The 27,503-nt window shown below is 44.7% G+C and overlaps 1 protein-coding gene across 9 annotated transcripts in view; it reads left to right on the top strand.

Annotated features, from left to right (window-relative positions):
* The window catches only part of CTNND2 (catenin delta 2), a 918,973-nt gene that overhangs the window by 690,210 nt on the left and 201,260 nt on the right, over nucleotides 1-27,503 (top strand). For all 9 annotated transcript variants that reach the window (XM_077491861.1, XM_077491860.1, XM_077491866.1 and 6 more), the window contains exon 17: nucleotides 13,153-13,303. In XM_077491861.1, the coding sequence (XP_077347987.1) occupies nucleotides 13,153-13,303 (151 nt within the window). The remainder of the gene's footprint in view (nucleotides 1-13,152; nucleotides 13,304-27,503) is intronic.

The following is a 27,503-nucleotide window of genomic DNA, read 5'->3' as shown; positions in this document are numbered from 1 at the left end:
TTTACCTACCTTGTACTTTATATGGACACTACTTATCTTTTTTGCCTTCACCTATAAGAACATTTGCAGCATATAACTATATGGAGGAAACTTTTTTGTATGCTGTTTTTTCACTGCATTTGCACACCATATGGATATATTTATATCACTGTTCTATGAAGGATTGATATTCACTTTTTTTTCACTGCATTTGCAGTGGTTGCAGGAAAGAAATTTGCACCATATATGGCCAGCCTAACTCCACTGCCTCAGCACCATTACACTTTCCATCAAGATCCTCTTTCAAACTCACTTGGAGATTCCTTCTTACATAGAGAGAGACACCACCACTTTTTATTGTATCCTGTCTCTCTGAAAGAGACCGTAGACAAGAATATTAATAGCCCAATCATGTAAAGAATGAGGCCAAGATTCAGCAATACCAATTGGATCATAGTTATCACTTGCCATAGTCCTTCTCCATCTTCCCCCATTCCATCATTCATTAGTTTCAGACCCCTGTCTGACTTGTCTGCCCCATTATATTGTAATTCTCTCATCGGTCCTAGTTTAAACTGGTTGTAAAGGTAAATTTTTTTCTTACATCCTTATACTTACCTGCTCTGTGTAATGGAATAGGACATAACGGCCCCGAACCTCCTCTTCTTGGGTCCCACATGCTCCTGGTTCATTGTCCCCACAGGAAACCTCTTCCCATGGGAGCACTTGTGCGTGCTGGCTCCTGAGCCCTGCTGCTGCTTCCATTGATACAAACAGCTGGACTTGGCCCCACCCTCTATCGTCACTGACTTTGATTGGCAGCAGTGAGAGCCCATGGTACTATGGTAACACTGTATTGCTCTGATTACAGTGCTCCCGGTGCCCCAGCCAAGCCAGTGAGACCCAGAAGTGAGAGAAGAGAAGAGCTGCAGACTTGCACAGCGCTGGATCAAAAAAAAAAGCTCAGGTAAGTAAAAGAGGGGGTGAGGGGGAATACTGATGCCTAAGCATTATTTTACCTTAATGCAAAGAATGCAATAAGGTAAAAAAAATTTAGGCTTTAGAACCACTTTAAGTACTCGGCCAGCCTTTCCATAAACCATCTTTAGCATATAGATTGTACAGCAAAGAAAAGTTAGCACAGTGCTATCCCAGTGATATCCAAATCATTCACTCTTAGGCCGCGTACACACGGGCGGACTGTTCGCCCAACCTTGTCCGCTGAACAGTGTTTGGGCGGACAGTCCGCCCGTGTGTGGGCTTTCAGCGGACAGTTTCAGCGGACAGTTGGACGGACAAAGTCTTTCGGAAATTCCGAAAAACTGTCCGCTGAAACTGTGTTTGAGCGAACAGTCCGCCCGTGTGTAGGCTACTTTCGAAATGAGCAAACTGTTCCCGCTCGGAAAGTCCGCCCATTTCGAGCGCGTGTACAGGTAGGCGGGGCCCGCGAAGGAGACGTCGCGGGCTCCGCCGCCTGGAATGGGCTTAAAGGGGAACCCCAACGCCGAAAAAAATCGGCGTGGGGGTCCCCCCAAAGTCCACACCAGACCCTTGTCCGAGCACGTTACCCGGCCGGCCAGGAAAGGGGGGCGAGCGAGCGCGCCCCCCCTCCTGAGCCGTACCAGGCCGCGTGCCCTCAACATGGGGGGTGCCTTGGGGAAGGGGGGGCCGCGCGGCCCCCCCACCCCAAAGCACCTTGTCCCCATGTTGATGAGGACAAGGGCCTCTTCCCGACAACCCTGGCCGTTGGTTGTCGGGGTCTGCGGGCGGGGGGCTTATCGGAATCCGGGAGCCCCCTTTAATAAGGGGGCCCCCGGATACCGGCCCCCCACCCTATGTGAATGAGTATGGGGTACAATGTACCCCTACCCATTCACCTGTGAAATAAAGTACAAAAAAAAACATAACACAGGGAAAAAATATTTTATTGCACAGCTCCGGGGGTCTTCCGTCTTCGGGGGTCTTCTCGCCGGACTCCTCCGCTATCTGTGTGTAGCTCTTTTGCTAGCGGAGGAGTCCGGCTTTCTTCCTCCCCGCCGCCGGCCTCTTCTCCCGACTTCGGGGGTCTTGTCCCCCTCTTCGGTTCTTCTGCCGGGCCACCGCGCCTTCTTGTAGCTCTTTTACAGGCGGTGGCCCGGTCTTCTGTCGCCGCTGTCGTCGCCGCCGCCGCCGCCTTCCGTTCTTGTTCTTCTTGTTCTTCTTCTTCTTCTCCTGGAGATGTTGACTCGACGAGCTCTCCGGCCGGAATGCCAGAGCCGCGCTGTGCGGTCACTTATATAGTGACAATGGGGCGGTGTCACATGGTATATGTCACATGGGTTGGTCACATGGGTTGATGTCACATGGGGACTATGACATCGTAAGGGGGCGGGGTCACCATGTGACCAACCCATGTGACATATACCATGTGACACCGCCCCATTGTCACTATATAAGTGGCAGCGGAGCGTGTCCCTGGCATTCCGGCCGGAGAGCTCGTCGAGTCAACATCTCCAGGAGAAGAAGAAGAAGAACAAGAAGAAGAACAAGAACGGAAGGCGGCGGCGGCGGCGACGACAGCGGCGACAGAAGACCGGGCCACCGCCTGTAAAAGAGCTACAAGAAGGCGCGGTGGCCCGGCAGAAGAACCGAAGGCGGCGACAGAAGAACGGAAGGCAGCGGCAACAGAAGACCGGGCCACCGCCTGCAAAAGAGCTACAAGAAGGCGCGGTGGCCCGGCAGAAGAACCGAAGAGGGGGACAAGACCCCCGAAGTCGGGAGAAGAGGCCGGCGGCGGGGAGGAAGAAAGCCGGACTCCTCCGCTAGCAAAAGAGCTACACACAGATAGCGGAGGAGTCCGGCGAGAAGACCCCCGAAGACGGAAGACCCCCGGAGCTGTGCAATAAAATATTTTTTCCCTGTGTTGTGTTTTTTTTTGTACTTTATTTCACAGGTGAATGGGTAGGGGTACATTGTACCCCATACTCATTCACATAGGGTGGGGGGCCGGTATCCGGGGGCCCCCTTATTAAAGGGGGCTCCCGGATTCCGATAAGCCCCCCGCCCGCAGACCCCGACAACCAACGGCCAGGGTTGTCGGGAAGAGGCCCTTGTCCTCATCAACATGGGGACAAGGTGCTTTGGGGTGGGGGGGCCGCGCGGCCCCCCCTTCCCCAAGGCACCCCCCATGTTGAGGGCACGCGGCCTGGTACGGCTCAGGAGGGGGGGCGCGCTCGCTCGCCCCCCTTTCCTGGCCGGCCGGGTAGCGTGCTCGGACAAGGGTCTGGTGTGGACTTTGGCGGGACCCCCACGCCGATTTTTTTCGGCGTTGGGGTTCCCCTTTAAGCCCATTCCAGGCGGCGGAGCCCGCGACGTCTCCTTCGCGGGCCCCGCCTACCTGTACACGCGCTCGAAATGGGCGGATTTGCCTCCTCCTTACGTGGGCGAGTCCGTTCATTTCAAAAGTTGAGCGAACTGTTTGGCAAACAGTTCGCTGAAACAGTCCGCTCGTGTGTGGGCAAGTCCGCTCATGCAAATTTTGAGCGGACTGTTTGCCGAAACTGTTTGACGAACAAGGTTGGGCAAACAGTCCGCGCATGTGTACGCGGCCTTACACTAGATCTTGAGCTATACATTCAGTTCTCTAAGCTCCCACTGCCTTTCCTGTGTAGCGAATGTCTCCACCAATATTCCAGGGAATATAACATTGAAGGCCCTTCCCTTCAACTTGCAACTAGTTTATTAAATATGTGTGGGGGAAGAAACCGCGCTTTCCAAATAACAATTTAAGAAAATTTTATTGAGATCAGCAGCTAATGTGTGATATACACAAAAACAGTATAGTTTATTAAATAGACTTAAGCTGGCCATACACCTATAGATTATCTGCAGATTTTCTATGGTTAGATGGAAAAAGTAGGAGATTCCTCCATCCACACAGTTTAGTGAACATGGAGAAATCTGTTGCACTTTTTCCATCTAACCATAGAAAATCTGCAGATAATCTATAGGTGTATGGCCAGCTTTATAAAGATCCTTTATCTTCTATGCATTCTGTCATTGGTCCCAACATGAACCAAGAGAGCTGCTCATGCTCAGTCCCTCTCAGTATTTTGTCTATCCAGACCACCAAACTCTGAACCCTGGCACCAAGGAGACAGCAAATCATTTGGTTGAGGCGATCCTGGCAACTAATTATCCTATCAGTCCTTGTGATTATACAATTCCTAGCAATGGCATCTAGGACTGCCACTTCTGAGTTTTGTCACCAACCATGATTTTCTTGTCTAGCACTAGTGCAGACTGAGTAATCTGCCTCTTTACTCAGCTCAGGTCTTCCTTATCATATAAAGAGCTTAAGAGTCAGAGACCTGAGCCAAAATCGCTGATGCCAAGGGGTCTGTCTATTTCCTGGGTGCAGGATATTATGAATCCCGTGCTCCCTGCTAGATCTAAGCCCTTGTACACACGGTCGGAGATTCCGACGGAATGTGTACGATCGGATCGTTTTGTCGGATATTCCGACTGTGTGTGGTCTCCATCGGACTGTTTCTCTCGGAGTATCCGACGGACCAAGTTTTCCAACTTGTTGGTAAAATTTTCCGACAAAATGCTCCGATTGGACATACTCCGATCATGTGTAGAGAATTCCGATCGGACAAAGTGCCACGCATGCTCAGATCAAATTCCTACACCAAAGCTATTGGCTCCTAGCGTGAACGTAGTCCCGTCGTAACGAACTAATGTTATCACGCCGGATTTTCCGACAACTTTGTCCGACCGTGTGTATGCAACAGTTTCGGACAAAATCCGTCGGACAAAATCCGACGGATTTGGTTGTCGGAATCTCCGACCGTGTGTACAAGGGCTTAGATTTGTCCGATTCAGACCTGTTGCTGCTTCCATTTCCCCAAGTTTTACAGTTTTTGTTCCTCTTTCTTTAGGAATGTGTTTTCCCTTTCAAAATCTAGCCATACACTGAACAAATTTTGGCCAGTTCCTGATAAACTGGATGCAATCTGCTTAGTGAGTGTTCCTTCCAGCCCTGATCATTCAATCAGCTTTTGTAGAGGGTGCCTGCTGGAAATTCTTTAGCTAAACAGCAGCTGCATTTAATCAATTGCAGCTACTGTTTGGGTATTCTGACAGCTGTCACTGTCAGAATACATAGTCCAATAGTACAGTATCTACACTGTATAGTGTAGATGGAAAAATCTTTCGTTTAGCCTGCAGGCTTAATTAAATAACTCTAATGCCGCATAAACACGACCAGACTTTTTGACGGACTAGGTCGGATATTACGATTGTGTATGGGCTCCAGCGGACTTTTTTTCCCCAAAAGTCCAAAGGACCTAGAAATAAAACATGTTTCAAATCTTTCAGACGGACTCGAGTCGGCCGAGAAATCTGTATGCTAGTCTGTATGCTAGTCCGACGGACGAAAACCAACGCTAGAGCAGCTATTGGCTACTGGCTATGAACTTCCTTATTCTAGTCCGGTCATACGTCATCACGTTCTAATCCATCAGACTTTGGTGTGCTTGTGTGTAGCCAAGTCCGTTCGTTCGGGAAAGTCCGTCGGAACTCCACTGAAAAGTCAGTCAGGAAGACCGTCGGACCTAGTCCGTCGAAAAGTCCGCTCGTGTGTACGCGGCATAACAGTATATGCTCAGCTTTAGTCTCCAGATACAATGCATGGACACAGGAATTCACTGATCAGTCATGTACACTGACTAATTTTTCATGTTTTTTAAGTTGCTGATTAATATTACTGATCTTTATTACAGCATCCATCCTATCATGCCTAGCACTGGTGATGTTTTTTTTTTCCTAACTGCTGTGCCTGATAAAACTTTAGTAACTTTTCTCCCTCCACCTATTTTCCTGGGAATGAATACCAAGTTAAATGTTTTGTCTATTACTACAATGTACAAAATCTTCTGACCTTCACTTATACAGTACATGGGAATATCACACCTTTTTTTCACCCTCCCACAGCAGGGTTTGCTAACACTATTTCTAGCAACAGCAACTTGATTAATTAGATGAGGAAAGTGATTAGAGCTTGGAAGGGTTCAAATTCTAACATTGCGATCTCCCTCACTGGAAGTATCAAGCAAACCACTATGTATTAAGATATCTGCCTAAAGTAAAAAAATAGAAGCAGAATAGTGTGGTTCTAGACAGTCTCCAACAGTGCTATTCCAGCAAGATTAGGAGCACTGTTTTAGTGGAATCTTTTGTTTTGCAAGGACTAGCTAAATGCCAGCATGTTCCTACTGTCATACTTGTTTCTTCATAACACAGTATACTTAAGGAAAATAAAATTGTTAACCTGATTTATCACTCATACTTTGAAGTGGACCTATACTTAGATGTTAACTTAAAACCCACAACCTTCCTGATGGATACATATAGAGAGTGGAAAGAGTAAAATACTGTATAACGTATAACACGCACTTTTTAACCCTGAAAATCATGTGAAAATAGTGTGTGCATGTTATACGTTGATACTGCAATTTGGGCTGCCTAGGAGGGAACCGGGAGGGGGGCGGGACCGGCACCGTCACATTACATACATCGAGAATCTCCTGTCTACTCAGCAGCCTCTGTAATAAGAAGTCCCATCTCTTGGGCCGGCATAAGACCAGTGTTCTGTCTATCATAGAAGCTGGTCTAGGAGGTGGGACTTTGTGTTAACCACTTCCCACCCGGCCAATGCATATATACGGCCGGGTGGGAGCCGTCTACTTCTGATAGGACGTTCAGGAACGTCCTTCAGAAGGAGCGGGATCGCGCGCGCGTGCCCGCGCAGCGGCGCGATCCCAATGTGCTCGTGTCACCCGGACACGGCACATCTCAGATCGGCAGGAGGGCTCTGTGATTGACCCTCCTGATCACATGACGGCCGTGTCCAATCACGGCCGTCATGTGATGTAAACAAACAGCCGGTTGCTAGGCAATCGGCTCCTCCTCTCCTCACACAGAAGTCATCGCTGAGGAGAGGAGAGCAGATCGCTGCAGCCGGCTGATGATCAGTGAGTATGAGCTGTTTTTTACAGCTTTTTACTCACTGATCACCAGTCTAGTGTAATACACACAACACACCACACAGTATAAACACAATGTCCCCACACATGTCCCCAAATAATAAAAACACATGTCCCTAATAATAAAAACATGTCCTCCACATATGTCCCACTAAAATCACATGTCCTAATGATTATCTGCACACATATACCCAAAAACTCCTGTGTGTGGTGATATAACTATTACTTACCTGGAATTTTCTCTGGAATTTTCTCTTCCCTTCTCTCCCTGTTGCTGGAGGCACTACTTTGCTCACACACATATGGTTTATATACATATTTTATTTAGCTACGACAGGTAGCGCCTGGGCCTCTCCCTCTCTTTCCTAATCTGCACACATATGTACGTGATCACCTGCACACATATGTACATGATCATTTGCGTACATATGTCCGTGATCACACAAACCAATTATTATACACTTAACAGAATTTTTTTTACCAAAAACATGTAGCAGAATACATTTTGGCTTAAATTTATGACAAAATTTGATTTTATTGAATTTCTTTTAAAATAGAAAAAAGAAAATATTGTTTTTTTTCCAAATTTCCGCTTTTTTTGCGCTTATATCGCAAAAAATAAAAAACGGAGTCGTGAATAAATACCACCAAAATAAAGCTCTATTTGTGCGAACAAAATGATAAAAATTTCATTTGAGTACAGTGTAGCATGACCTCGCAATTGTCACTGAAATTGCGAGAGCGATGAAAGCTGAAAATTGGGCTGGGAAGGAAGGGGGCGAAAGTGCCCTGTATTGAAGTGGTTAAAGAGGCAGATGAATAAACAGGAGATTCGTGATGTATGTAATCTGGCGGGGCTCATCCCACCCCCCTCTCTGTCCCCTCCAAGACAGCAGTAATCTGAGTTGAGGCTGCAGATGGGCACTGATCAGGCTGCGTTCATGGCAATGGTGAGGCTGCATATGGGCATTGATCAGGCTGTATTGATGAGCAATTGTGAGGCTGCAGATGGGCATTGATCAAGTTGCATTGATGGGCAATTGTGAGGCTGCAGATGGGCATTGATCAGGCTGTAGATGGAAAATGGTGAGACTATAGATGGGCAATGGTGAGGCTGCATTGATGGGCACTGACCCTTATTTTGCTTCAACGATCTTTATTTAAAATGTAAGTTTCTCTTTCGTTCATTGACGGACACAGCATCTTCATCTTGACCTTAGGGTTATATTGCCCCTTTAGGAGAGGACTAGGCAGAAAGTGTTAAAAACAGCAACACTTCTTTTAATAAATAAAGATTTGGAAAAAAAAAAAAACAGCAATACTTGTACAGTGCCGTCCTATGGGCTATAACCCCTCACACTGCATCCAGCAGCTCAGTTTTTTTCTGCCTAGTGTAGGAGAAGGACCTGGCTCCTGATGAGACCATTGGTCCTGGGAATTTTTGTTCTTTTTTCTGAATTTTTGAGTCCTGTGATCTACAATCAACAGCCGGGCTGGGTGACAGGCTGGACAATATAGATCCTGGTAGTCTCCCCAGCCTGGCCATTTAGTGTGAGCAGGCCCTAGCTGCGCGCTGGGTCGGCCACGACATGATCAGTCTGATCCAGGGGTGGCCGGTGAGTTATATGCTCTGGGGCACACATATGACCGGGCTACTGCTATCTGTCACAGTGTGCCATGGCTGAAAGCCACCCCATACTGCTCGGGTGATGGGTCTGTCTGTGGAATGCGTCCAGCAGTTCCTGCAGGAGGGGAAAGTATGTTTCCACCTGTCTCAGCAGGATAAAGCAGCTGGGCATTCCCTGGAAGGTCAACCAGGGGGTCTCTCACTCTCCCTTTCTTCTCTCCCTGTCCCTTCCCTCCTCCCCATGCTATGGGCCACTGTATGACTGGGCACATGGTGGTGCAGTGCACGTACCTGGCCGGGGGTCCTCGGGGGGATCTGGGTCTTCACAGGGGGCTGCGCTGGGTGTTGGGGGTCTGCTCGTCCTCTTCCCTGTTTCTGGGCCACGGTGGAGTGTTTCTGGAAGTTTGGAGGCCATTTTCTCGGCGCCCTCAGATGTTTTTGCTGAGGCGGCCGGCGCCCATTTTCTAGTAGCCTCAGGTAGTTTTGCCTCTAGCACTGGGTGCTTATTTCCTTCTAGAACAGTGTGCTTTTCACACAGACACCTCATGGATGACATGGGAGAGTGGACAGCAGCAGCACAGCGCAGTACCTGGGTCAGAGTGATGAGTCCTGCGTGGGGGCCCCTCAGTCTGTGGCAGCTAGGAGGATGGACATTTTGTGAGACTTGCCTTAGGTCCCTAAGTGGTGACAGGCGAGTGTGGGTCAGCATGGCATCGGAAGCTGGCGCTTCTTCCCCAGATATCCCTGTTATTGCAACTAGTTCCCCTGCACCTGCGGTGCCTATGGACACTGTGTCAGCGGTCCTGGAGGCCTTTATTGCCAGGGTGGAAGCAGCATGCGGGCGCAAGTGGAATAAAAAATGCCCCCTCCCCTCATCGTCTTCTGGGTAAAGCTCTGATTCAGACTCAGGTCCTGCTGTGACAGGCGGTCCCTGTTCTGACGTGTCAGAGGATGCCAGATAGATTTCCTTTCTTGTCCGCCAAACAGATTTTTTCCCTCCAAACTTCATCTTCTTCCGGCTCGTCTGGAAGCCCTGTCCGGGGCAGTACAGGACCTGCTGTTGTGCGGGGTGATAGTACCTGTACCGACGCCAGAAAAGTTTCAGGGATTCTACTCCAATCTGTTTGTAGTCCCAAAGAAGGAAGGTGTCCGTCTGGTCCTGGACCTCAAGGCTCTCAATAGCTTTGTGAAGGTACAAAGGTTCAGGATGGAATCAGTTCGCTCAGTGGTCTCTGCACTCCATCAGGGGAATTTTATGGTGTCCCTGGACATCAAGGTCGCATACTTACATGTCCCCATATGCATCAGGCATCAGAGGTTTCTGCGATTTGTGGTCAGGGATGAGCACTACCAATTTGTAGCTCTCCCTTTTGGCCTGGCGTCGGCACCGAGCGTCTTCACTAATGTGCTAGCCCCAATTTTGGCTTTGCTAAAGCCACAAGGGATCCCAATCATGGGTTACCTGGATGACCTCCTTCTGAGTGCAGCTTCCACCTCAGAATTAAGGGAGGATGTGGCAATCACTATGCAAACTCTTTGGGAGTTTGGTTGGGTACTGAACCTACAGAAGTCAGTGTTGGTCCCGACTCAACGCCTGGAGTACCTGGGCCTGCTTCTGGACTCCTCAGAGTCTTTCTCCCTTTGGACAAGCTACAGACTCTTCAAGCTGAAGTGAAGTTGTTGTTGTCCCGCTGCTGGTCGTCGCTGCGTTTTTGCATGTGAGTCCTGGGTCTCATGGTAGCCACTTTTGAGGCGGTACCGTATGCTTAATTCCACACTCAAGTCTTGCAAAAGGAGATCCTGTCCAAATGGGACAAATCTCAGTTTTTCCTGGATTGTCAAATTCGGGTGAGTCAGCTGGTCAGGGATTACATGCTCTGGTGGCTGAGGTCGCCGACTCTTCGGTCCGAGAAGTTGTTCCTTCCTCTTCATTGGACAGTGATCACAATGGACGCCAGCCTGACCAGTTGGGGGGGAGTTTGGGGCGCACAGTAAGCCCAGGGTCGCTGGACCCAGGAAGAATCTCGCCTGCCTATCAACGTGCTAGAACTTCGGGCGATCAGGCGGTGCTTCTCCACATGGTCACAGAGGCTGCAGCGGCTTCCGGTCAGGATCCAGTCAGACAACGCCACGGCAATGGTGTATGTCAACCATCAAGGAGGAACAAGGAGCTTGGCTGCAGCACTGGAGGTCGCTCACATCCTGCGGTGGGCAGAGCAGTGCATACCGGCTCTGTCACCCGTGTGCATTCCGGGTGTAGAAAACTGGCAAGCGGACTACCTAAGTCATCAGATGCTGGACCAAGGGAAATGGTCACTACATCCGGATGTATTTTGGCTCCTTGGCCTAAGGTGGGGCATGCCAGATGTAGATCTCCTGACTTCTTGACTCAATCAGAAGGTACAGATGTTTGTGGCCAGGTCAAAGGGTCCCTGGGCGGATGCGGCAGATGCTCCACGGGGGCATTATTGGCTAATTTATGCTTTTCCCCCACTCAAACTTCTACCACATCTGCTTTGCAGAGTGGAGGCCGAGGGGATTCCAATAATTCTGATTGCCACAGATTGGCCTTGGTGTCCATTGTACGCCGACATAGTACGAATGGTGGTTCATTTTCCTTGGCGACTGCCGATGCAAGAGGACCTTCTGTTGCAAGGTCCAATACTTCATCCTGCTTTACCGTCACTGGCTTTTGGCCTCACACGACATGGCTTTTGAAAGCCAGGTGCTAAGGGACCGAGGTCTGTCAGATTCGGTAATATCCACCATGCTGAGGGCACGGAAGCCATCTTCTTGGAAGATTTATCATCGTACGTGGAAGGCCTACATCTCCATGTGTGAGGAGATAGGGTGGCGTCCGCACACATACTCGATTTCCAGGATCCAGCTGTTTTTGCAGCAAGGAGTGGATCAGAAACTTGCCTTAAGCACCATCAAGGGGCAGATATCAGACCTGTCTTTTTTCAGCAACTCTTGGTGACTCATTCATTGGTGAGTACATGTGTGGCTCTTCCAGTTCGACCACCGATACCTCCGTGGGATTTGAATCTGGATCTCTCGGTGCTTCAGAAACCGCAGTTTGAAAACATTAGGGAGATCCCCTTATTGATACTCTCTCAGAAATTAGTCTTTCTAGTGGCTATTACATCTGCCAGGAGGGTTTCTGAGTTGGCGGCCTTTTCTTGGAAGTCTCCCTACTTGATCCTCCACAAGGATAAAGCGGTGCTGCATCTGCATACTTCGTTTCTGCCAAAGGTTGTGTCGGCCTTTCATCTAAATGAGGACATTGTGCTTCTGTCCTTATGTCCTTGGCCATCACACCCCAAAGAGGTGGCTTTGCATTCCTTGGACGTGGTCTGGGCTCTGCGGGTGTATCTGTCTGCTACGGCTCCTTTTCGGAGATCGGACTCGCTGTTTGTATTGGTGGCTGGTCCAAAGAAGGGACTGCGGTCTCATCGGCCACCATGTCTCGTGGCTCAGACAGATTATGGTTCAGGCTTATGCCATATGGGGAGCGGGCACCTACCTTTCCTGTCACAGCACATTCTACCAGGGCCTCTTGGGCTTTCCGACATAGAGCGTCTGTTTACCAGGAATGTAAGGCAGTGACCTGGTTGTCCATTCACACTTTCACAAAATTTTATAAGGTTGATGTGAGCGCATCTTCGGATCAGGTTTTACAGGCAGCTGTTTAAGGTTGCAACTTGTTATGGGTGAGTTTATTTTCTTGCTGTTCCCACCCCTCTTTCTTTGACACTGCTTGGGGACATCCCTAAGGTCAAGATGAAGTTGCTGTGTCTGTCAACGAACGAAAAAGAAAATAGGATTTGTGTACTCACCATAAAATCCTTTTCTCTAAAGTATATTGATGGACACAGCACCCACCCCTCCTGTTTATGTTTGTACTGCTTTTGATAAACTGAGCTGCTTGATGCAGTGTGAGGGTTATAGCCAGTAGGACTGCCCCCTGGGCGGCACTGTGCAAGTGTTGCTGTTTTTAACACTTTCTGCCTAGTCCTCTCCTAAAAGGGCGATATAACCCTAAGGTCAAGATGAAGACGCTGTGTCCCTCAATGAACTTCAGTGAAAAGGAGTACAAAAATCCTATTTTTTTCCTGAATCTTCCCTCCTAAAATGAAGGTGTGTGTTATATGCCGATAAATATGGTAATTGTTTGGTCATGTTAATCCCTGTTGAAATAGATTATTAGCATTTAAATTGGCTGATCCTCCCTTTAGCAGAGATTATGTATTATGATTATGTAACCAAATGCCCACACTCCTTGTCATGTGATAAACATTTAGGGGAGTTTGGAGCAGATTTTTTTAGGAAAGTTACATAAGTCAAACTTCCGATTATAGTTTATCTATCACAGCAAGATTATTAATATAAGTTTACTGGGTAACTGTAGTATTAGATTAAATTCTTTAGTTGGCTGCAAATTATTTTGACGTTATGTGTATTAAAATAATCAATATCATATACATGGAGCAGTTACCTTTAAATTTTCTTTTTCAGTGGTCTATATATATTCGTGCTGCTGTCCGGAAAGAAAAAGGACTGCCAATTTTGGTGGAGCTCCTTCGAATAGACAATGACAGAGTAGTGTGTGCTGTTGCTACTGCTTTACGGAATATGGCCTTAGATGTTAGAAATAAAGAACTAATAGGTAAGTCTATTGTGTTTTTTTTACTAAATGTAACATCAATTGCTGCATATTTTAATCAATATATTTTTAAATAAGACCATAGGAAAAGTTTTCTGTGAGTATAAAATTGAGATCTAATGTAGATATACATTCTTAATTCATTAGAGAGAACAAAGAGCAAAATTCAAATGCATAACACAGCATCCTTATTACCCATTAGAGCTGCAACTAACGATTAATTTGTCTGTCGACTAATCTATCGATTATTTTTTCGATTAGTCAACGACTATCCGATTATTTTTATTTTTTTTTTTAATGAATCTAGTGTGTTCTTTTTGTGATTAGATAATAATCCTTTGGATAACTTTACAAAAAAATGATACGTACAACTTCTAAATATAATATTTCAACTTTTATTAAATTTTTTCCAAAAAGTACTTCAATGTGGTAAAGTTTTTACAGTATAAAAAAGTGCCAAAAATAAAATGTAAACAACACTTTAGCATCAGGCACGAATAATGGTTATGCCATTGCCATTAATTCAGAGCCTGAAGCATTAAAAAAAATGCCATATAAAAATGCTACAAAAGCACTGCTGCTCTGCACTGCTGCTCTGCACTGCTGCTCATGCTCAACACTGTGTAGTGTGTACAAAACACATGAAAGACATAATATACCAAAATAAAGTGCCCAAAAATAAAAAGGTAATGCTTTAGGGCATGAGGCATGAAAATTCCATATAAATTCTGCCTAACACTTTGCAAAAGATGCATTCTGAAGGCATTGTGTGTTACCTTACTACTCAACCACACATAATGCCTTCAGAATGCATCTTTTGCAAAGTGTTAGGCAGAATTTATATGGCATTATGCCTCTTGACCTAAAGTGTTATTGTTTAACACCACAAAAATGCTGGTCAACATACAATAACACTATGTATTGTAATCATCTTTGATTGAATTAAATACATAGTGTTATTGTAGAGAGTGCTGATTGAGCAGTATTTATGTGTCGTGTTACTTTAATTCTAATGCAAAACATACCTGAGGAGGTAACATCGTTTTCAAGAAGGAGGCGGAGCCATATCCACAAAAGCACTGCTGCTCGTGTCTGAACTGCTGCTCAACACTGTGTTTGCAAAAAAAACACAAGTGGCAAAAAATACAAGGTAACGCTTTAGGGCATGAGGCATGAAAATGCCATATAAATTCTGCCTAACACTTTGCAAAAGATGCATTCAGAAGGCATTGTGCAACAATGTGTGGTACTAACTAACCTTACTACTCAACCGCACATAATGCCTTCAGATCAGAATGCATATTTTGCAAAGTGTTAGGCAGAATTTATATGGCATTATGCCTCTTGACCAAAAGTGTTGTTGTTTAACACCACAAAAATGCTGGTCAACATACAATAACACTATGTAATTGTAATCATTGATGATTGAATACATAGTGTTATTGTAGAGTCAGAGTTCTGATTGAGCAGTATTTTTGTGGTGTGTTACTTTAATTGTAATGTAAAACATACCTGAGGAGGTAACATAGTTTTCAAGAAGGAGCCATATCCAACAAAAGCACTGCTACTCTGAGTCTGAAGTCTGAACTGCTGCTCAACACTGTGCAAAAACACAAGTTCCCAAAAATAAAACGTAACGCTTTAGGGCATGAGGCATAAAAAAATGCCATATAAATTCTGCCTAACACTTTGCAAAAGATGAATTCAGAAGGCATTGTGCTGGGTAACCTTACCTTACTACTCCTCAACCACACATGCCTTCAGAATGCATCTTTTGCAAAGTGTTAGGCAGAATTTATATGGCATTATGCCTCTTGACCTAAAGTGTTGTTTAACACCACAAAAATGCTGGTCAACATACAATAACACTATGTAATTGTAATCATTGATGATTGAATATATAGTGTTATTGTAGAGTCAGAGTGCTGATTGAGCAGTATTTTTGTGGTGTGTTACTTTTAATTGTAATGTAAAACATACCTGAGGAGGTAATAGTTTTCAAGGAAGGAAGCAAGGAGGAACCAAGCCCACCAAAAGCACCGCTCAACACTGTGGCTGTGCAAAAATATGGCCAATACAACACTGAAGGCAGCCAGAATGAGCCATCTCAACATAAATACACTAATACAGCCCAACAAGAACACAACACAGTCATGACAAGTGCAAAAGGTTGGGGGCCTGTGTTACTTCCTCCATTACAATGCTATATTTTAGCATTGCAATGGAGGAAGGTTAGCATATCAACATGCTCTGATGTTAGGCTTGCTCTTTTTTTAGTCACAATGTTGCCAGCAACTGAGAAAAGCCTTTCAGATGGGGTTGATGTTGCAGGCACAGACAAGTAACTCTTTGCCAGCATGGCCAAGATGGGAAACCTCTTTTCATTTTCCTTCCACCATTTCAGCGGATTTTCTTCCTTTAGAATAGCCTGCTCACTGAAATACATGTGTATCTCATTCCGCACAACTTCACTGTGGGTTTCTTGATCTTGGATGTGACCAGTGTCATCCTCGCCATTACTGTGGTGGTCATCTGAATCTGAAGAACCGAGCAAAGTGTCTCCTCTTCTCAGAAAATTTCATGTCTGCACTGGTTGACCGTTGTTCCTCACATCGATGTTGCGTTTGCTCTTCCTCGTATCTTCTTTTCACTTCAAGAGCAAGAGCTTGGACCTTGAGGTGAACTTTTAAGCTGTCCTCTGCTGGCAGGAATTTTAGTTTGCGGAATCTGGGGTCCAGGGCTGCTGCAATAAGACATATATTTTCTCCACCATCATCTCTGAATTTAGTTTCCCGCTCCCATCTTGATGTCATCTCCTGTGCAGCAACACTTTGGAAAGCTTTAACTGCTGCTGTCTCGCAAATTGTGCTCTGTATGGATTTCTGGAGGCCCTTTACCAGAGGAGGTAGAGCAGAAGCAGTCACATAGGACTCTCCACTCAAGAAAACAGTAGCACACTCAAATGGCTTCAGGACTTGTTCCACTTCCTCAAGTAAGCTCCACTGATCATGTTTTAAATCCAGGAAGTGCTTCCCTCATGGTGTGACATCAGGATCGGAAAGAGTTGCAGTCACAGGCCACCTCTGTTCAAGCAGGCGGCTGATCATGTGTAAAGTACTGTTCCATCTTACGGATACATCATTTATTAGTGTGTGCTCAGGGGTACCCATTTGTTGCTGCTTTGCTTTAAGCTTTGTAGTGGCCAGCTCACTTTTTTTTAAATGTTCCACAAGGCACTTTGCAGCCCTCAGGGTCTTGCTGATCTGGGGATCCCTCAGGGCATGGTTGACAACTAACTGCAATGTATGACCAGCACACCTGAGAGAAGAGATGCCATGCTTTTCTTCCAAAATACGCAGAGCAGCGACAACATTTGCAGCGTTATCATGGACAACTACATTTACATTGGCCATGGATATCTCAAACTTTTCAGCTGCTTTTTCCACCCAGTTAGCAATGTTTTCAGCTGTGTGCCGATCTTCAAGTGGCATAGTGGTCAGATTGTACGATGTAAGATTCCAGTCTTCATTGATGAAGTGGCATGTGACACCCAAGTATGCCTCTGTGGCAATGCTGGTCCATGTGGTGAGAGCTATTTTTGATTTCACATCTTTGAGTGATGCTTTCAATCTTTCAAAATTCTCCTCATATTTCTTCTCCATCAGCTTAGTGAAATGGGACCTGGAGGGAAGTGTGTATCCTGGGTAAAACGTGTTGATCATCTCACGAAATCCTTGACCGTCTACAATGGAAATTGGTCTCATATCTTTTACAATCATGTTGAGTATGCTATTGGTATATGCAACGGCCATTTGGGGTGAGCAAACAGTGACATCCTTTTTATGGAAGAAGAACTCCTGTACACAGCTTTGCCTCTTCCTGAGAAAAAAAAGACACAATAATAATTAACATTTAGGAACCTGAACCAAGTTTAACCAACATGAATTCTCAATGCTGCTAATAATGTACTTGTACTGCATATTTAAAAGAGGGCACGGGTAGTGTAGTAAATGTCTGTCTGCAATTAAATTAATATTATATTGTTGCTGCTCTGTGTATTGGAAGAAAAGCATGGCATCTCTTCTCTCAGCTCATACATTGCAGGAAGTTGTCAAACCATGCCCTGAGGGATCCCCAGATCAGCAAGACGGCTGCAGTGCAAAAAGTGCCTTGTGAATGTGAAACATTAAAAAAAAACATGAGATGGCCACTAAAAAGAAATTAGCAAAGCAGCACAGCAACAAATACCCCTGGCCCCTGAGCATGCACTAATAATGATGTATCTTACTTACTAGCAGTAGCAGCATGAGCAATAATATATTAATAAATATTGACCACAAATTACTCCCAAAATGAACAAAATACTAGTAAGTAAGTAGTAAGTACTTACAAAGATGGCTCGTCCTTTTGAGGCCGTAGTGCGCCAGGATGTTTTCTTCTGAGGTGCTCGTGCATCGCAGTAGTGCTGCCGTGGTACGCCAGTTCGGTTTTGCAGAGGGAACAAAGGACCATTTTATCTGGCCTCTGTTTAAAGAATTCCCATACCTTTGAAAGTCGTGGTCTGGATTTTCGTGCTGCACCGGAACTTTTTTCCCCATTCCCGGGAGTGGGAGTGGGAGCAGGAGCAGCAGCTGCCGCCGCCATTACCGCCATTTACCTGCGAGATGACGCGTGCGTGACGCGTCGACGCCATTTACGCACGTCGACAAATTTTCTTAGTCGACGTAGTCGATTACGTCGACGCGTCGTGGCAGCTCTATTACCCATATCAATTAGATTCTCCTTTCTCTTTATTGTTCTTTGAGGAACACAGGACAATGGTAATTCTTGGAAATGTGGGTTACTCTGCTGCTTTCAGGAGGTTTGGACAGTGGCAAAACATTAAGCCAGCCCTGTAGATCCCCACCTTCAACCTCATTGTGATTTCTCTCTTCTATCAAGATTCTTATTACACCATGGATGTTTTTCTGTGTTAACTTTAAGCCATATATTACATAAACTACTTATGCTATTTTCTTCACTGCCGCTATCTGGAGTGGTGTATTCTCAGCAACAGCTTTGGAGGCCATGTCTAGACCCTGATGGACCAAAGATTGCAGGGCTATCCTGGAATGTTACCTTCTATCACTAGGCTCTACTTTGAGCTTTCCAGCCCTTAGTGTGCTGTTAGCCGCAGAGTTCTCTCCAGGTCCAGAGTCATCGTATAGACGTGGTATAGGTGCCATGCAATCTGTGTGTATTGTGCACAAAGTATTTTTTCCAAATCCAGAGCCTTATCACAGTCCCTATTGCTGCTATTTTTCTCCTGGGCACTTTGTTTCTATTTTCAAACAAATTAGTTGTGGTTATTCTGCCATTTTTGAGTCCTCTAAAGTTCATGTAATATTTGAGCCCTGGCCAAAGGGAATACTTCTGACAACCCAAACATGGAAGCTTTGTATTATCCTGCTTAAAAAAACACCAATATTCAACATTTTATGACTTTAGGTTCATTGGTTTGGTGCCCTCTTTGAACTCTATACACCTACAGGGACTGAGTCCTTGACAATTCACTGAATATGCTTATGGACATGGCGAACATTTACTTGGTAAACCACTTTGACTATTAGACTCTGCATTGTGACACTTTCCACCTTCTATACTATGTCAGTGACCCCCAGAGCATTGTTCCTCTGAATCCACAGCAGTAGCACACCAGCTTGTGTAACCTAGTTTCTGTTGTCTCACTTGGTGAATAATATGGTCAGACTGCAGCATATGGATATTTTCTCGGTGTATTTTTGAAAACCATAACCACACTGCACTTATTTGATAATGTATGGGTTAATATGTTTTGTGGAAAATCAACCAGTGCCATGCTATGTGAGTCATAATAAATGCATACAAATATAAGTGACAATGGTCATTCCATGGCAGTGTCCATATAAAAATAAATGTGATGCACCCAAGTGCACCTTCCACTGTGATAATACAAGATGTGCCCTTACCGGAATGCCTAGACTCCACGTTATAGGAGCCTAGTCTGACATGGGAAGGATCCATCCACTGGGTATGAAGGGGGGATAACCTCACGGCTAATGTCTCATACACACAGTAGGACATTCCGACCACAAAATCCGTCTGAATTTTTCAGACGGATTTTGGCCGAAACTTGTGTTGCATACACACAGTCACACAAAGTTGTCGGAAAATCCGATTGTTTGGAATGAGGTGACATACAAAACATATGACGGCACTACGTATAGGCCAGTACCCAATAGCTTTCGTCTATTTTTTCTGAGCGTCGGAATTCTCTACACACGATCAGAAAAAGTCTGATCGGATTTTGTTGTCGGAAATTTTTTTAGATCCGGCTCTCAAACATTTTCCGTCGGAAATTCCGACGGAAAAAGTCAGATAGAGCCCACACACGATCAAATTTTCTGACAACATAATCCAATCTGACTTTTTCCGTCAGAACTTCCGACCGTGTTTATGGGGCATTACAGTGTTAGTTGCTCATTCTCTCTTTTGAATGTTATATAAAAAGGGGAGAAAATTGCCACATAGTGTAAAACTGTGGTGGTTACATTGAAAAAACGCTTTAAACGTTTTTAAAGGTCCAATAAAGTGCAATACATGAATAAAAGTTCCTACATACAAATCTGCAGATCTGTATCAAAGTAGCGTGGTGTAGTTGGACATCCAGCTACACCACGCTACTTTGATCCAGATCTGCAGATTTTTATGTAGGAACTTTTATTCATGTATTGCACTTTATTGGACCTGTGAAAACTTTTAAAACATTTTTTCAATAAAACCATCACTATGTGGTAAATGAGGTTTAATGTTGATAAATGAAAAATGTATGCACTTTGGGTCTAAGAATATGCATGCATCTTACATACTAGAAAGAGAACAGGTGGGGGAGTCAATGGTAGAGAAGGATGTGGGTGTTCTGGTAGATCATAAGCTTAATAATAGCATGCAATGCCAAGCAGTGGTTTCAAAAGTGAGCAAAATCCTTTCTTGTATTTAAACGGGTATGGACTGCAGAAAGGGAAACATCATTTTGCCCCTCTACAAGCCATTAGTAAGACCTCATCTAGAATATGCAGCTTGGTCTTGGGCACCAGTTCACAAAAAGGATATTGGAGAAAGTGCAGCGAAGGCAACCAAACTGACAAAAGGCTCTGCTATGAGGAAAGATTAGCTAAAGCTACATTAGTGAACTTGGTGTTGAGTTATTCAATTTAAGGATCACAGATGACAAGGAGGTACACTTTAAAGGGATTGTATGGGTTCGTTTAAAAAAAAAATAACAAACATGTTATACTTACCTCCACTGTGCAGTTTGTTTTGCACAGAGTGGCCCCGATCCTCCTGTTCTGTGGACCCTCGGCGGCTGTCTTGGATCCTCCCCGCAATAGCTAACCCCCCTCTGGGAAGTTCTTTCCCGAGGGCCTTAGCTTGCAGGGGCGCTCCCTGTCATACACGCTGCGTCCATAGACACAGCATGTATGACTCACAGGATGGATTAAGGTGAAAAAACACTAACCTTTACAACCCCTTTATATCTAGAGGGGAAAAAAATATAATGTCCAAATACAGAAAGGCTTCTTCACAGTAAGAGCTCTGAAAATGTGGAATAGACTCTCTCAAGAGCTGGTTCTGGCTAGCCTTGTAGATGTTTTAAAAAAACCCTTCTTTCCTAGATATACAAATGTAGTGCTACACATAATTTACCTGGATACTCATATTTATAGGTAAAGTTGATCCAGGGAATATCCGATTGCCTCTTGGGGATCAGGAAGAAATCCCCCTCTGCTTGAGCAAATTGGATTATTCTTTTTTTTTTTTCTGGATCAACAGTGACTATAGGATTGTGTATGTAGAAAGAAGCATTGTCAGTTACAGCTTTTGCTTCTTCGATACTTTGAGGATCGCCTGTCAGGGCTGGGCTCAGCCCTTCCTTTTCTGAGCTGGATGCTCAGCTGTCGGCTTATTGCCAGATCCTATCTCTCCACAACGACTCACCTGTTAATGATATCCTGCTCATCAGTTCCGCTTACTTAAGCCATCCAGCCCAGATCATCTCTGCCTTCGCCTTGGTCACATTTCTAGAGACACTCTCCTGTGTTCCTGTTAAAGACTTGGAGTAGTTTAAAGAATGGAGTAGTTATGAATGGACTTTATGCTGCAATTTTATGGACACAGATAAATGCATAAATTCGTTTGGCACAAGAGCATTTTAAACATGGTTCACTTTATTTCTCTATTAATTATTATATATTGATGCACTTTTATTTATGTAAATTACAGGTTGTCACTGCAATTATCACAGTATTGCAATTATTGCACAGGGTTGCAAATGAAACTTTTGCATATGAATGCTGCATGTGTCTATAGGGGTGTGCATACTAGACAGGTTGTCTTTGGGAGGATCGCATAGGATTACAATTTTTATTGTTCATGATCGCAACTTATAATCGCATAAGATTGCATTATTATATTCACTAGATTTTTTATATAGAAATAGAATATCTCACCACCAGTATTTAACTGCAGCCAGTAATATTATGATTTAGTATGGTTACCGTATTATTACCTTTCGATAGCGCAGCATTATATTGGTACAAAACTTTTTGGCACAAGCTTATGGGACGTGATTAATTCTAGCATCTATCCTTTAATCATCTCTAATTATCATTTGGATTTTCACATGTTAGCTCGCAAGATTCTGTTTGTTTTTTAGACCCGCCTCGAGTATTACCTCTATAAGATGTATGTCTGGTTTCGCTCTGCTTCCCCAGTGATTTGGAGGTTATCCAGTTCAATGCAGAGGGTTTATCAACCAGGTTGAGATGTACTTTGGGATGCTGCCCCAGGCATTTCCCAAGGACAGAAGAAAAATAGGTTTTGTGATATCTTTGCTTTATGAGAGAGCCTTGACCTGAGTAAACTCTCTATGGGAGACGCAAAACCCGTTGTCTTCAGTTACCCAGACCTTTAATAGGGTATTTGACGTTCCCGCAGATTCCATTTCTGCTGCCAAAAGCCTCATGTCCATCAAACACGGTACGAGAACTATTGCTGATTACGCCATCATCTTCCGTACCCTGGCAGCAGAGGTTGCGTGGAACAATGAAGCCCTCGTGGCTGCTTTTTCTCACGGTCTCTCGGATAACATCAACGATGAGATAGCAGCCCGAGACATACCCACTGAGCTGGAGAGTTTGATTTCGTTTGCCATGCTTATTGACTCCAGATTCCGAGAGAGACCTTAGTTTAAGGAGTTCTTGTGGAAGCCTCCTGTACCTTTTGCTCAGAGCTTTGCAGTCCCACCCATGCCTCCCTCACCTCCCATCCTTCTTTGTTGTACCGAGTCTGTCAGTGAAGGTGAACCCATGCTCTTGGACCTCACACCACTCTCTACGGATGAGAGAGCCCTTAGGAGGAGGGACAGATTGTGCCTTTATTGTGGCCAGGCAGGTCACTTTTTGAAGTCTTGTTCTTTCCGTCCAGAGAACTCCCGAACCTTGAGGTCCTTTCATGGACAGACCTTAGGTGGCGTTGTTTTGTCCCCAGTTATCCAGAAGGATAAGCCCCTGGTTCCAGTAACCCTTTCTTGGGCTGATTCGTCCATCGAAATACAGGCTCTAACTCTGGGACTTCAGGCCTGTTCATTGATGCTGCCTTTGTATCGAAGCACTCGATTCCGCTGCAGGTGCGTGACACTCCACTTGCCATTGAGGCTCTTGACGGGAGACCTCTACAGCCTGCCAATGTGACTCATGAGACTGTTCCGCTGTCCATAGCCATAGGGGCTCTTCACCATTAGATAATCCAATTCCAAGTTATTTCCTCACCTAAGTTTCCACTGGTTATTCGTTATCCTCGGTTACAGAGGCACAACCCCTCTGCCTTCGTGTTCCCTCTCTGAAGTTCGCACCTCGGTTTATTGGTCCTTTCCGTATTCTCTGCAGGATCAATTGGCTGTCGGCTGATTGCCAGCTCCTTTCTCTCCACAGTGATTCAGCTGTTGTTGATCTGCTCATCAGTCCTGCCTACTTAAAACCATCCAGCTCACTTCATCTCTGCCTTCGCCTTTGGTCACATCTCAGCAACTTTTCTCCTGCATTCCCGTTGAAGACTTGCTCGGCTGGCGTTCCTTCTGGCTCCTGATCCTGGTTGCTGTACTACTACGTTGATCTCTGGCTCTCTCACATTGGCATTGGCTGACTACCTGATCTGGTTACTGAACTCTGGCTATGTATTGACTACACTTACTCTGTTTACCTTTTTATTATTATTAAACAAGTGTGATTAACTGTACTTCTGTCTCGGTTTGATTCATGGTTTCTGACAGTAGGCGGAGGCCATGAATCCAGAAAGTGCAGTCAGTCAACTTGTTGGTAATATTTTTTTCCAGATTGGATGACCAGGATCACTGTATGGATCAGTTTGCCTTGGCGTTACAAATGCTCCTGAGTCGCACGGCTAACCTGGAATCTTCCACTATAGCTGCTCCAGTAAAACTTGTGTTGCAGGCCGTCCCTGCTGCTGCTCCCTGTGCAGGCACCCTCCTCGAGTATTACCTCTATAAGAGGCATCCCTGGTTTCGCTTTGCTTCCCCAATGATGTGGGGCGATCCAGTTCAATGCAGAGGGTTTCTCATCCAGGTTGAGATATACTTTGAGATGCTGCCCCAGGCATTTTCCACGGACAGAAGCAAAGTAGGTTTCGTGATATCTTTGCTTTCTGAGAGAGCCTTGGCCTGGGCAAACCCTCTATGGGAGAGGTAAAAACCTGTGTGAGTTACCCGGAATTTGTGGCTTCCTTCAAAAGGGTATTTGACGTTCCCGCACGCTCCACTTCTGCTGCCAAGAGCCTCATGTCCATCAAACAGAGTACAAGAACTGTTGCAGATTACACCATTGAATTCCGTACTCTGTCAGCAGAGGTTGCTTGGAACAATGAGGCCTTCGTGGCTGCCTTCTCTCGTGGTCTCTCGGATAACATCAAGGATGAGATAGCAGCCTGAGATATACCCACTGAGCTGGAGAGGTTGATAACATTTCCCATCCTCATTGACTCTAAACTCAGAGAAAGACTCTCTTCTAAGGAGCGCTGGTGCAAGCCTCCTGTACATTTGCCGTCCCACCCTTGCCTCCCTCACCTCCCATGCCTCCTAGTACTGAGTCAGTCTGTGAAGATGAACCCATTCACTTGAGCTTCACGCGTCTCTCTGCGGATGAGAGGGCCTTTAGGAGGAGGGAGAGATTGTGCCTTTATTGTGGCTAGGCTGGTCACTTTTTGAAGTCTTGTCCTACCCCTCCAGGGAATGCCTGAACCTTGAGGCCCTACACGGACAGACCTTAGGTGGCATTATTTCATCTACAGTTTCCCAGAAAGATAAGCCCCTGGTTTCGGTTACCCTGTTTTGGACTGAGGCATCCATCGAGATACAGGCTCTAATCGACTCTGGGGCTGAAGGCCTGTTCATTGATGCTGCCTTTGTATCGAAGCACTCGATTCCGCTGTAGCTGCGCGACACTCCACTTGCCATTGGGGCTCTTGATGGGAGATCTCTACAGTCTGCCCATGTGTCTCATGAGACTTCCATTGTCCATGACCATAGGGGCCCTTCACCATTAGATAATGCAATTCCAAGTTATTTCCTCACCTAGGTTTCCGCTTGTTATTGGTTATCCTTGGTTACAGAGGCACAACCCTTCTTTGATTCGCTCCATGCTGAGGTTCTGTCCTGGTTGCCACAGTGCAGTGAGAGATGCTTCCAGAATGTAGTCCTGTGCAACTCTTCACTCTCCTCCCTGCCAGAGGAGTACCGCGTTTTTAGCGATGTCTTTGACAAAGGTCAAGCCTGTACATAAATTTATTAAACATCTCTGGCTAAAAAATATATAATAGATAGGGGCTGCAACACCCCAGCTCCTATGTAAAAGTACAAAGAAGGCTCCTGCAGTTCGGCTGTGGAACACACGCTGTATATGCCGGAACTGCGGAAGCCTTCTTTGTACTTTTACATAGGAGCTGGGATGTTGCAGCCCCTATCTATTGTGAATTTTTTAGCCAGAGATATTTAATAAATTAATTTTTATAATGGATTCACGCTATGAGGCTCATCCTTTTTAATTCATGTGGAATGCCCGGTGCTGACGAAATGTAACCATCCCTGAGAGGAGAATAACTGCTGTAGGCCGCCCATCTGGATTCAGGGGATATTCTGGTAAGAGGGACACCACCTTCCAGGATAAGGATTATTATGCCTGTTACCCCAGCATTGGCGAGGCGCTCTGGTGAGTGCAAACATAAGAGGGGGAAGTGAACGAAGGAGGGGAGCATGGAAGAGTCACTTTTTTTACCTTTTTCTTAGTTGCACGGATTTTCACTTACAGATTGTGGCTGCTCTTTATGGTTATCCATACGTTTCTTTGGACACTGCAATATTTTGGATACATATTTATTTATTTTTCACCGCAATATTTTGGACATTCATTTATTTATTGATTTTTTATTCTATTTATCACTTACTAATTTTTGTATACGATCGCTGACATTTTTTCTTGCTGACACATATTTATATATATCAGTTATCTAATAACGTTTTTTTGGACACTGCAATATATTTTTGGACATTTATAAAACCCTCCTGCAACAGACCAGGTAACTTACTCTCTATGCTGTATGGTGTTAAGTGTATCATCTATGACCACAGTGTCTTTCCTGGAATTAAGATATTGATTTTTGGATCTCCTCTTCTGATAAAGTACAGTGGGGCTTCTGCACGTGAATGCCCTTCCTTTCTCCCTTGAAAGAAAGTATCCATTACTGGAAAGCCCTGTATGTCCCTAAAGGCTCAACAGCAGGGCAAACTGTTAAAACAAACAAAGATTTCCCATCACACTTACCAGTTAGCCTGGAAAACAACCAGATCAACCCTATCTAACAATTCACATTAAAAGCAGAGGGTTTTGTTTTCACACATTTGCAAATATATGCACAAGCCACAGTCATAACTCTATATAATTTTCAGAGTCTGCCAAATTGGAGCACATATAGCAGTGGATAGATTGAGGGAAGGTTTGCCTGGAAGGAGCCCACCCTTCCTTACAATCACAGGGCTACCAAGCAAAAGCACAATGGCAGCTGAATGCATCCAGTGCGTCCCTGCATCGAATTCAGCCAACTGTACAAAAAGTGGCAACTGGCCCAAGCAATAACTAGCCTTTGCTGTAAGGTCCACATGATGGAAGGACAAACTGCTACCCTACTGCAGATTTCCCCTAAGTGGAATAGTGTATGTTATAAAGCCTTTGTTTTAAAGTTTTCCTGTTAAACTGAACACAAATTTAATTTCAAAATGACTGTACCACATAGAAATATGAAATTAGCTTTTAATGACTATTATGTATTTTGTTGCATAATGTTTCTTTTTTTTATTATTTAAATTTTATTAGATTTAAAAAAAAAGAAAAAATAGACAAAATGGAAACACATAATATACACAGCTTATAAATGACTGACTTATACATTCTTTATCTTTCCAAATTAATTACATTCTATTTTCGTCTTTTCTCCCACCCTATAACCCTTATATCCCCTATCCACCCCCCACCCATCCACCCCCCTGTTCTGTTGGCCCATCCTCCTCTACTTATTCTACTAATGCCTGGATGTAATTTTCAGTCTTTTTGAATGATCTCCAATTTTCCCATACTGCCCAGTATCTATTCATTTGATTATTTTCCATTCTAATTAAATATTCCATATTGTTAATAAATTCAATTCTCTGTATCCAATCTCTAATCGGGGGTTTTTTAACTTGTAACCAATATTTAGGTATTAAAGCTTTTGCTGCATTGAGTAAAAAGGGTATCAATCTTATTTATATTTTTTTTCCCTTGGATCTATTTTTTGTTTTAAATTTTGATTACCCCTTACTTCATCTATCCCATAGAACAGACATTCCCTGGGACAATATGGTATTTTTTCTCCCGTTATTTTTTCTATATAATCTATTATTTTATACCAATAATTCTTTATCTCTGGACATTCCCACCAAATATGATATGTTGTTCCGGGTAGTTTACATTCTCTCCAACACTGTATGGATCTAGAAGGGTCTATTCTTTGTATTCTATCCGGTGTCATATGCCATCTCATCATACACTTATAGTTAACTTCCACGGACATTGTGTCC

The sequence above is a fragment of the Lithobates pipiens genome, unplaced genomic scaffold (genome assembly GCF_037356315.1).
Source record: "Lithobates pipiens isolate NorthernLeopardFrog02 unplaced genomic scaffold, aLitPip1_a1.2 Scaffold_19, whole genome shotgun sequence".
Classification (NCBI taxonomy): Eukaryota; Metazoa; Chordata; class Amphibia; order Anura; family Ranidae; genus Lithobates; species Lithobates pipiens.
This window is presented reverse-complemented; position numbering and strand designations above follow the sequence as displayed.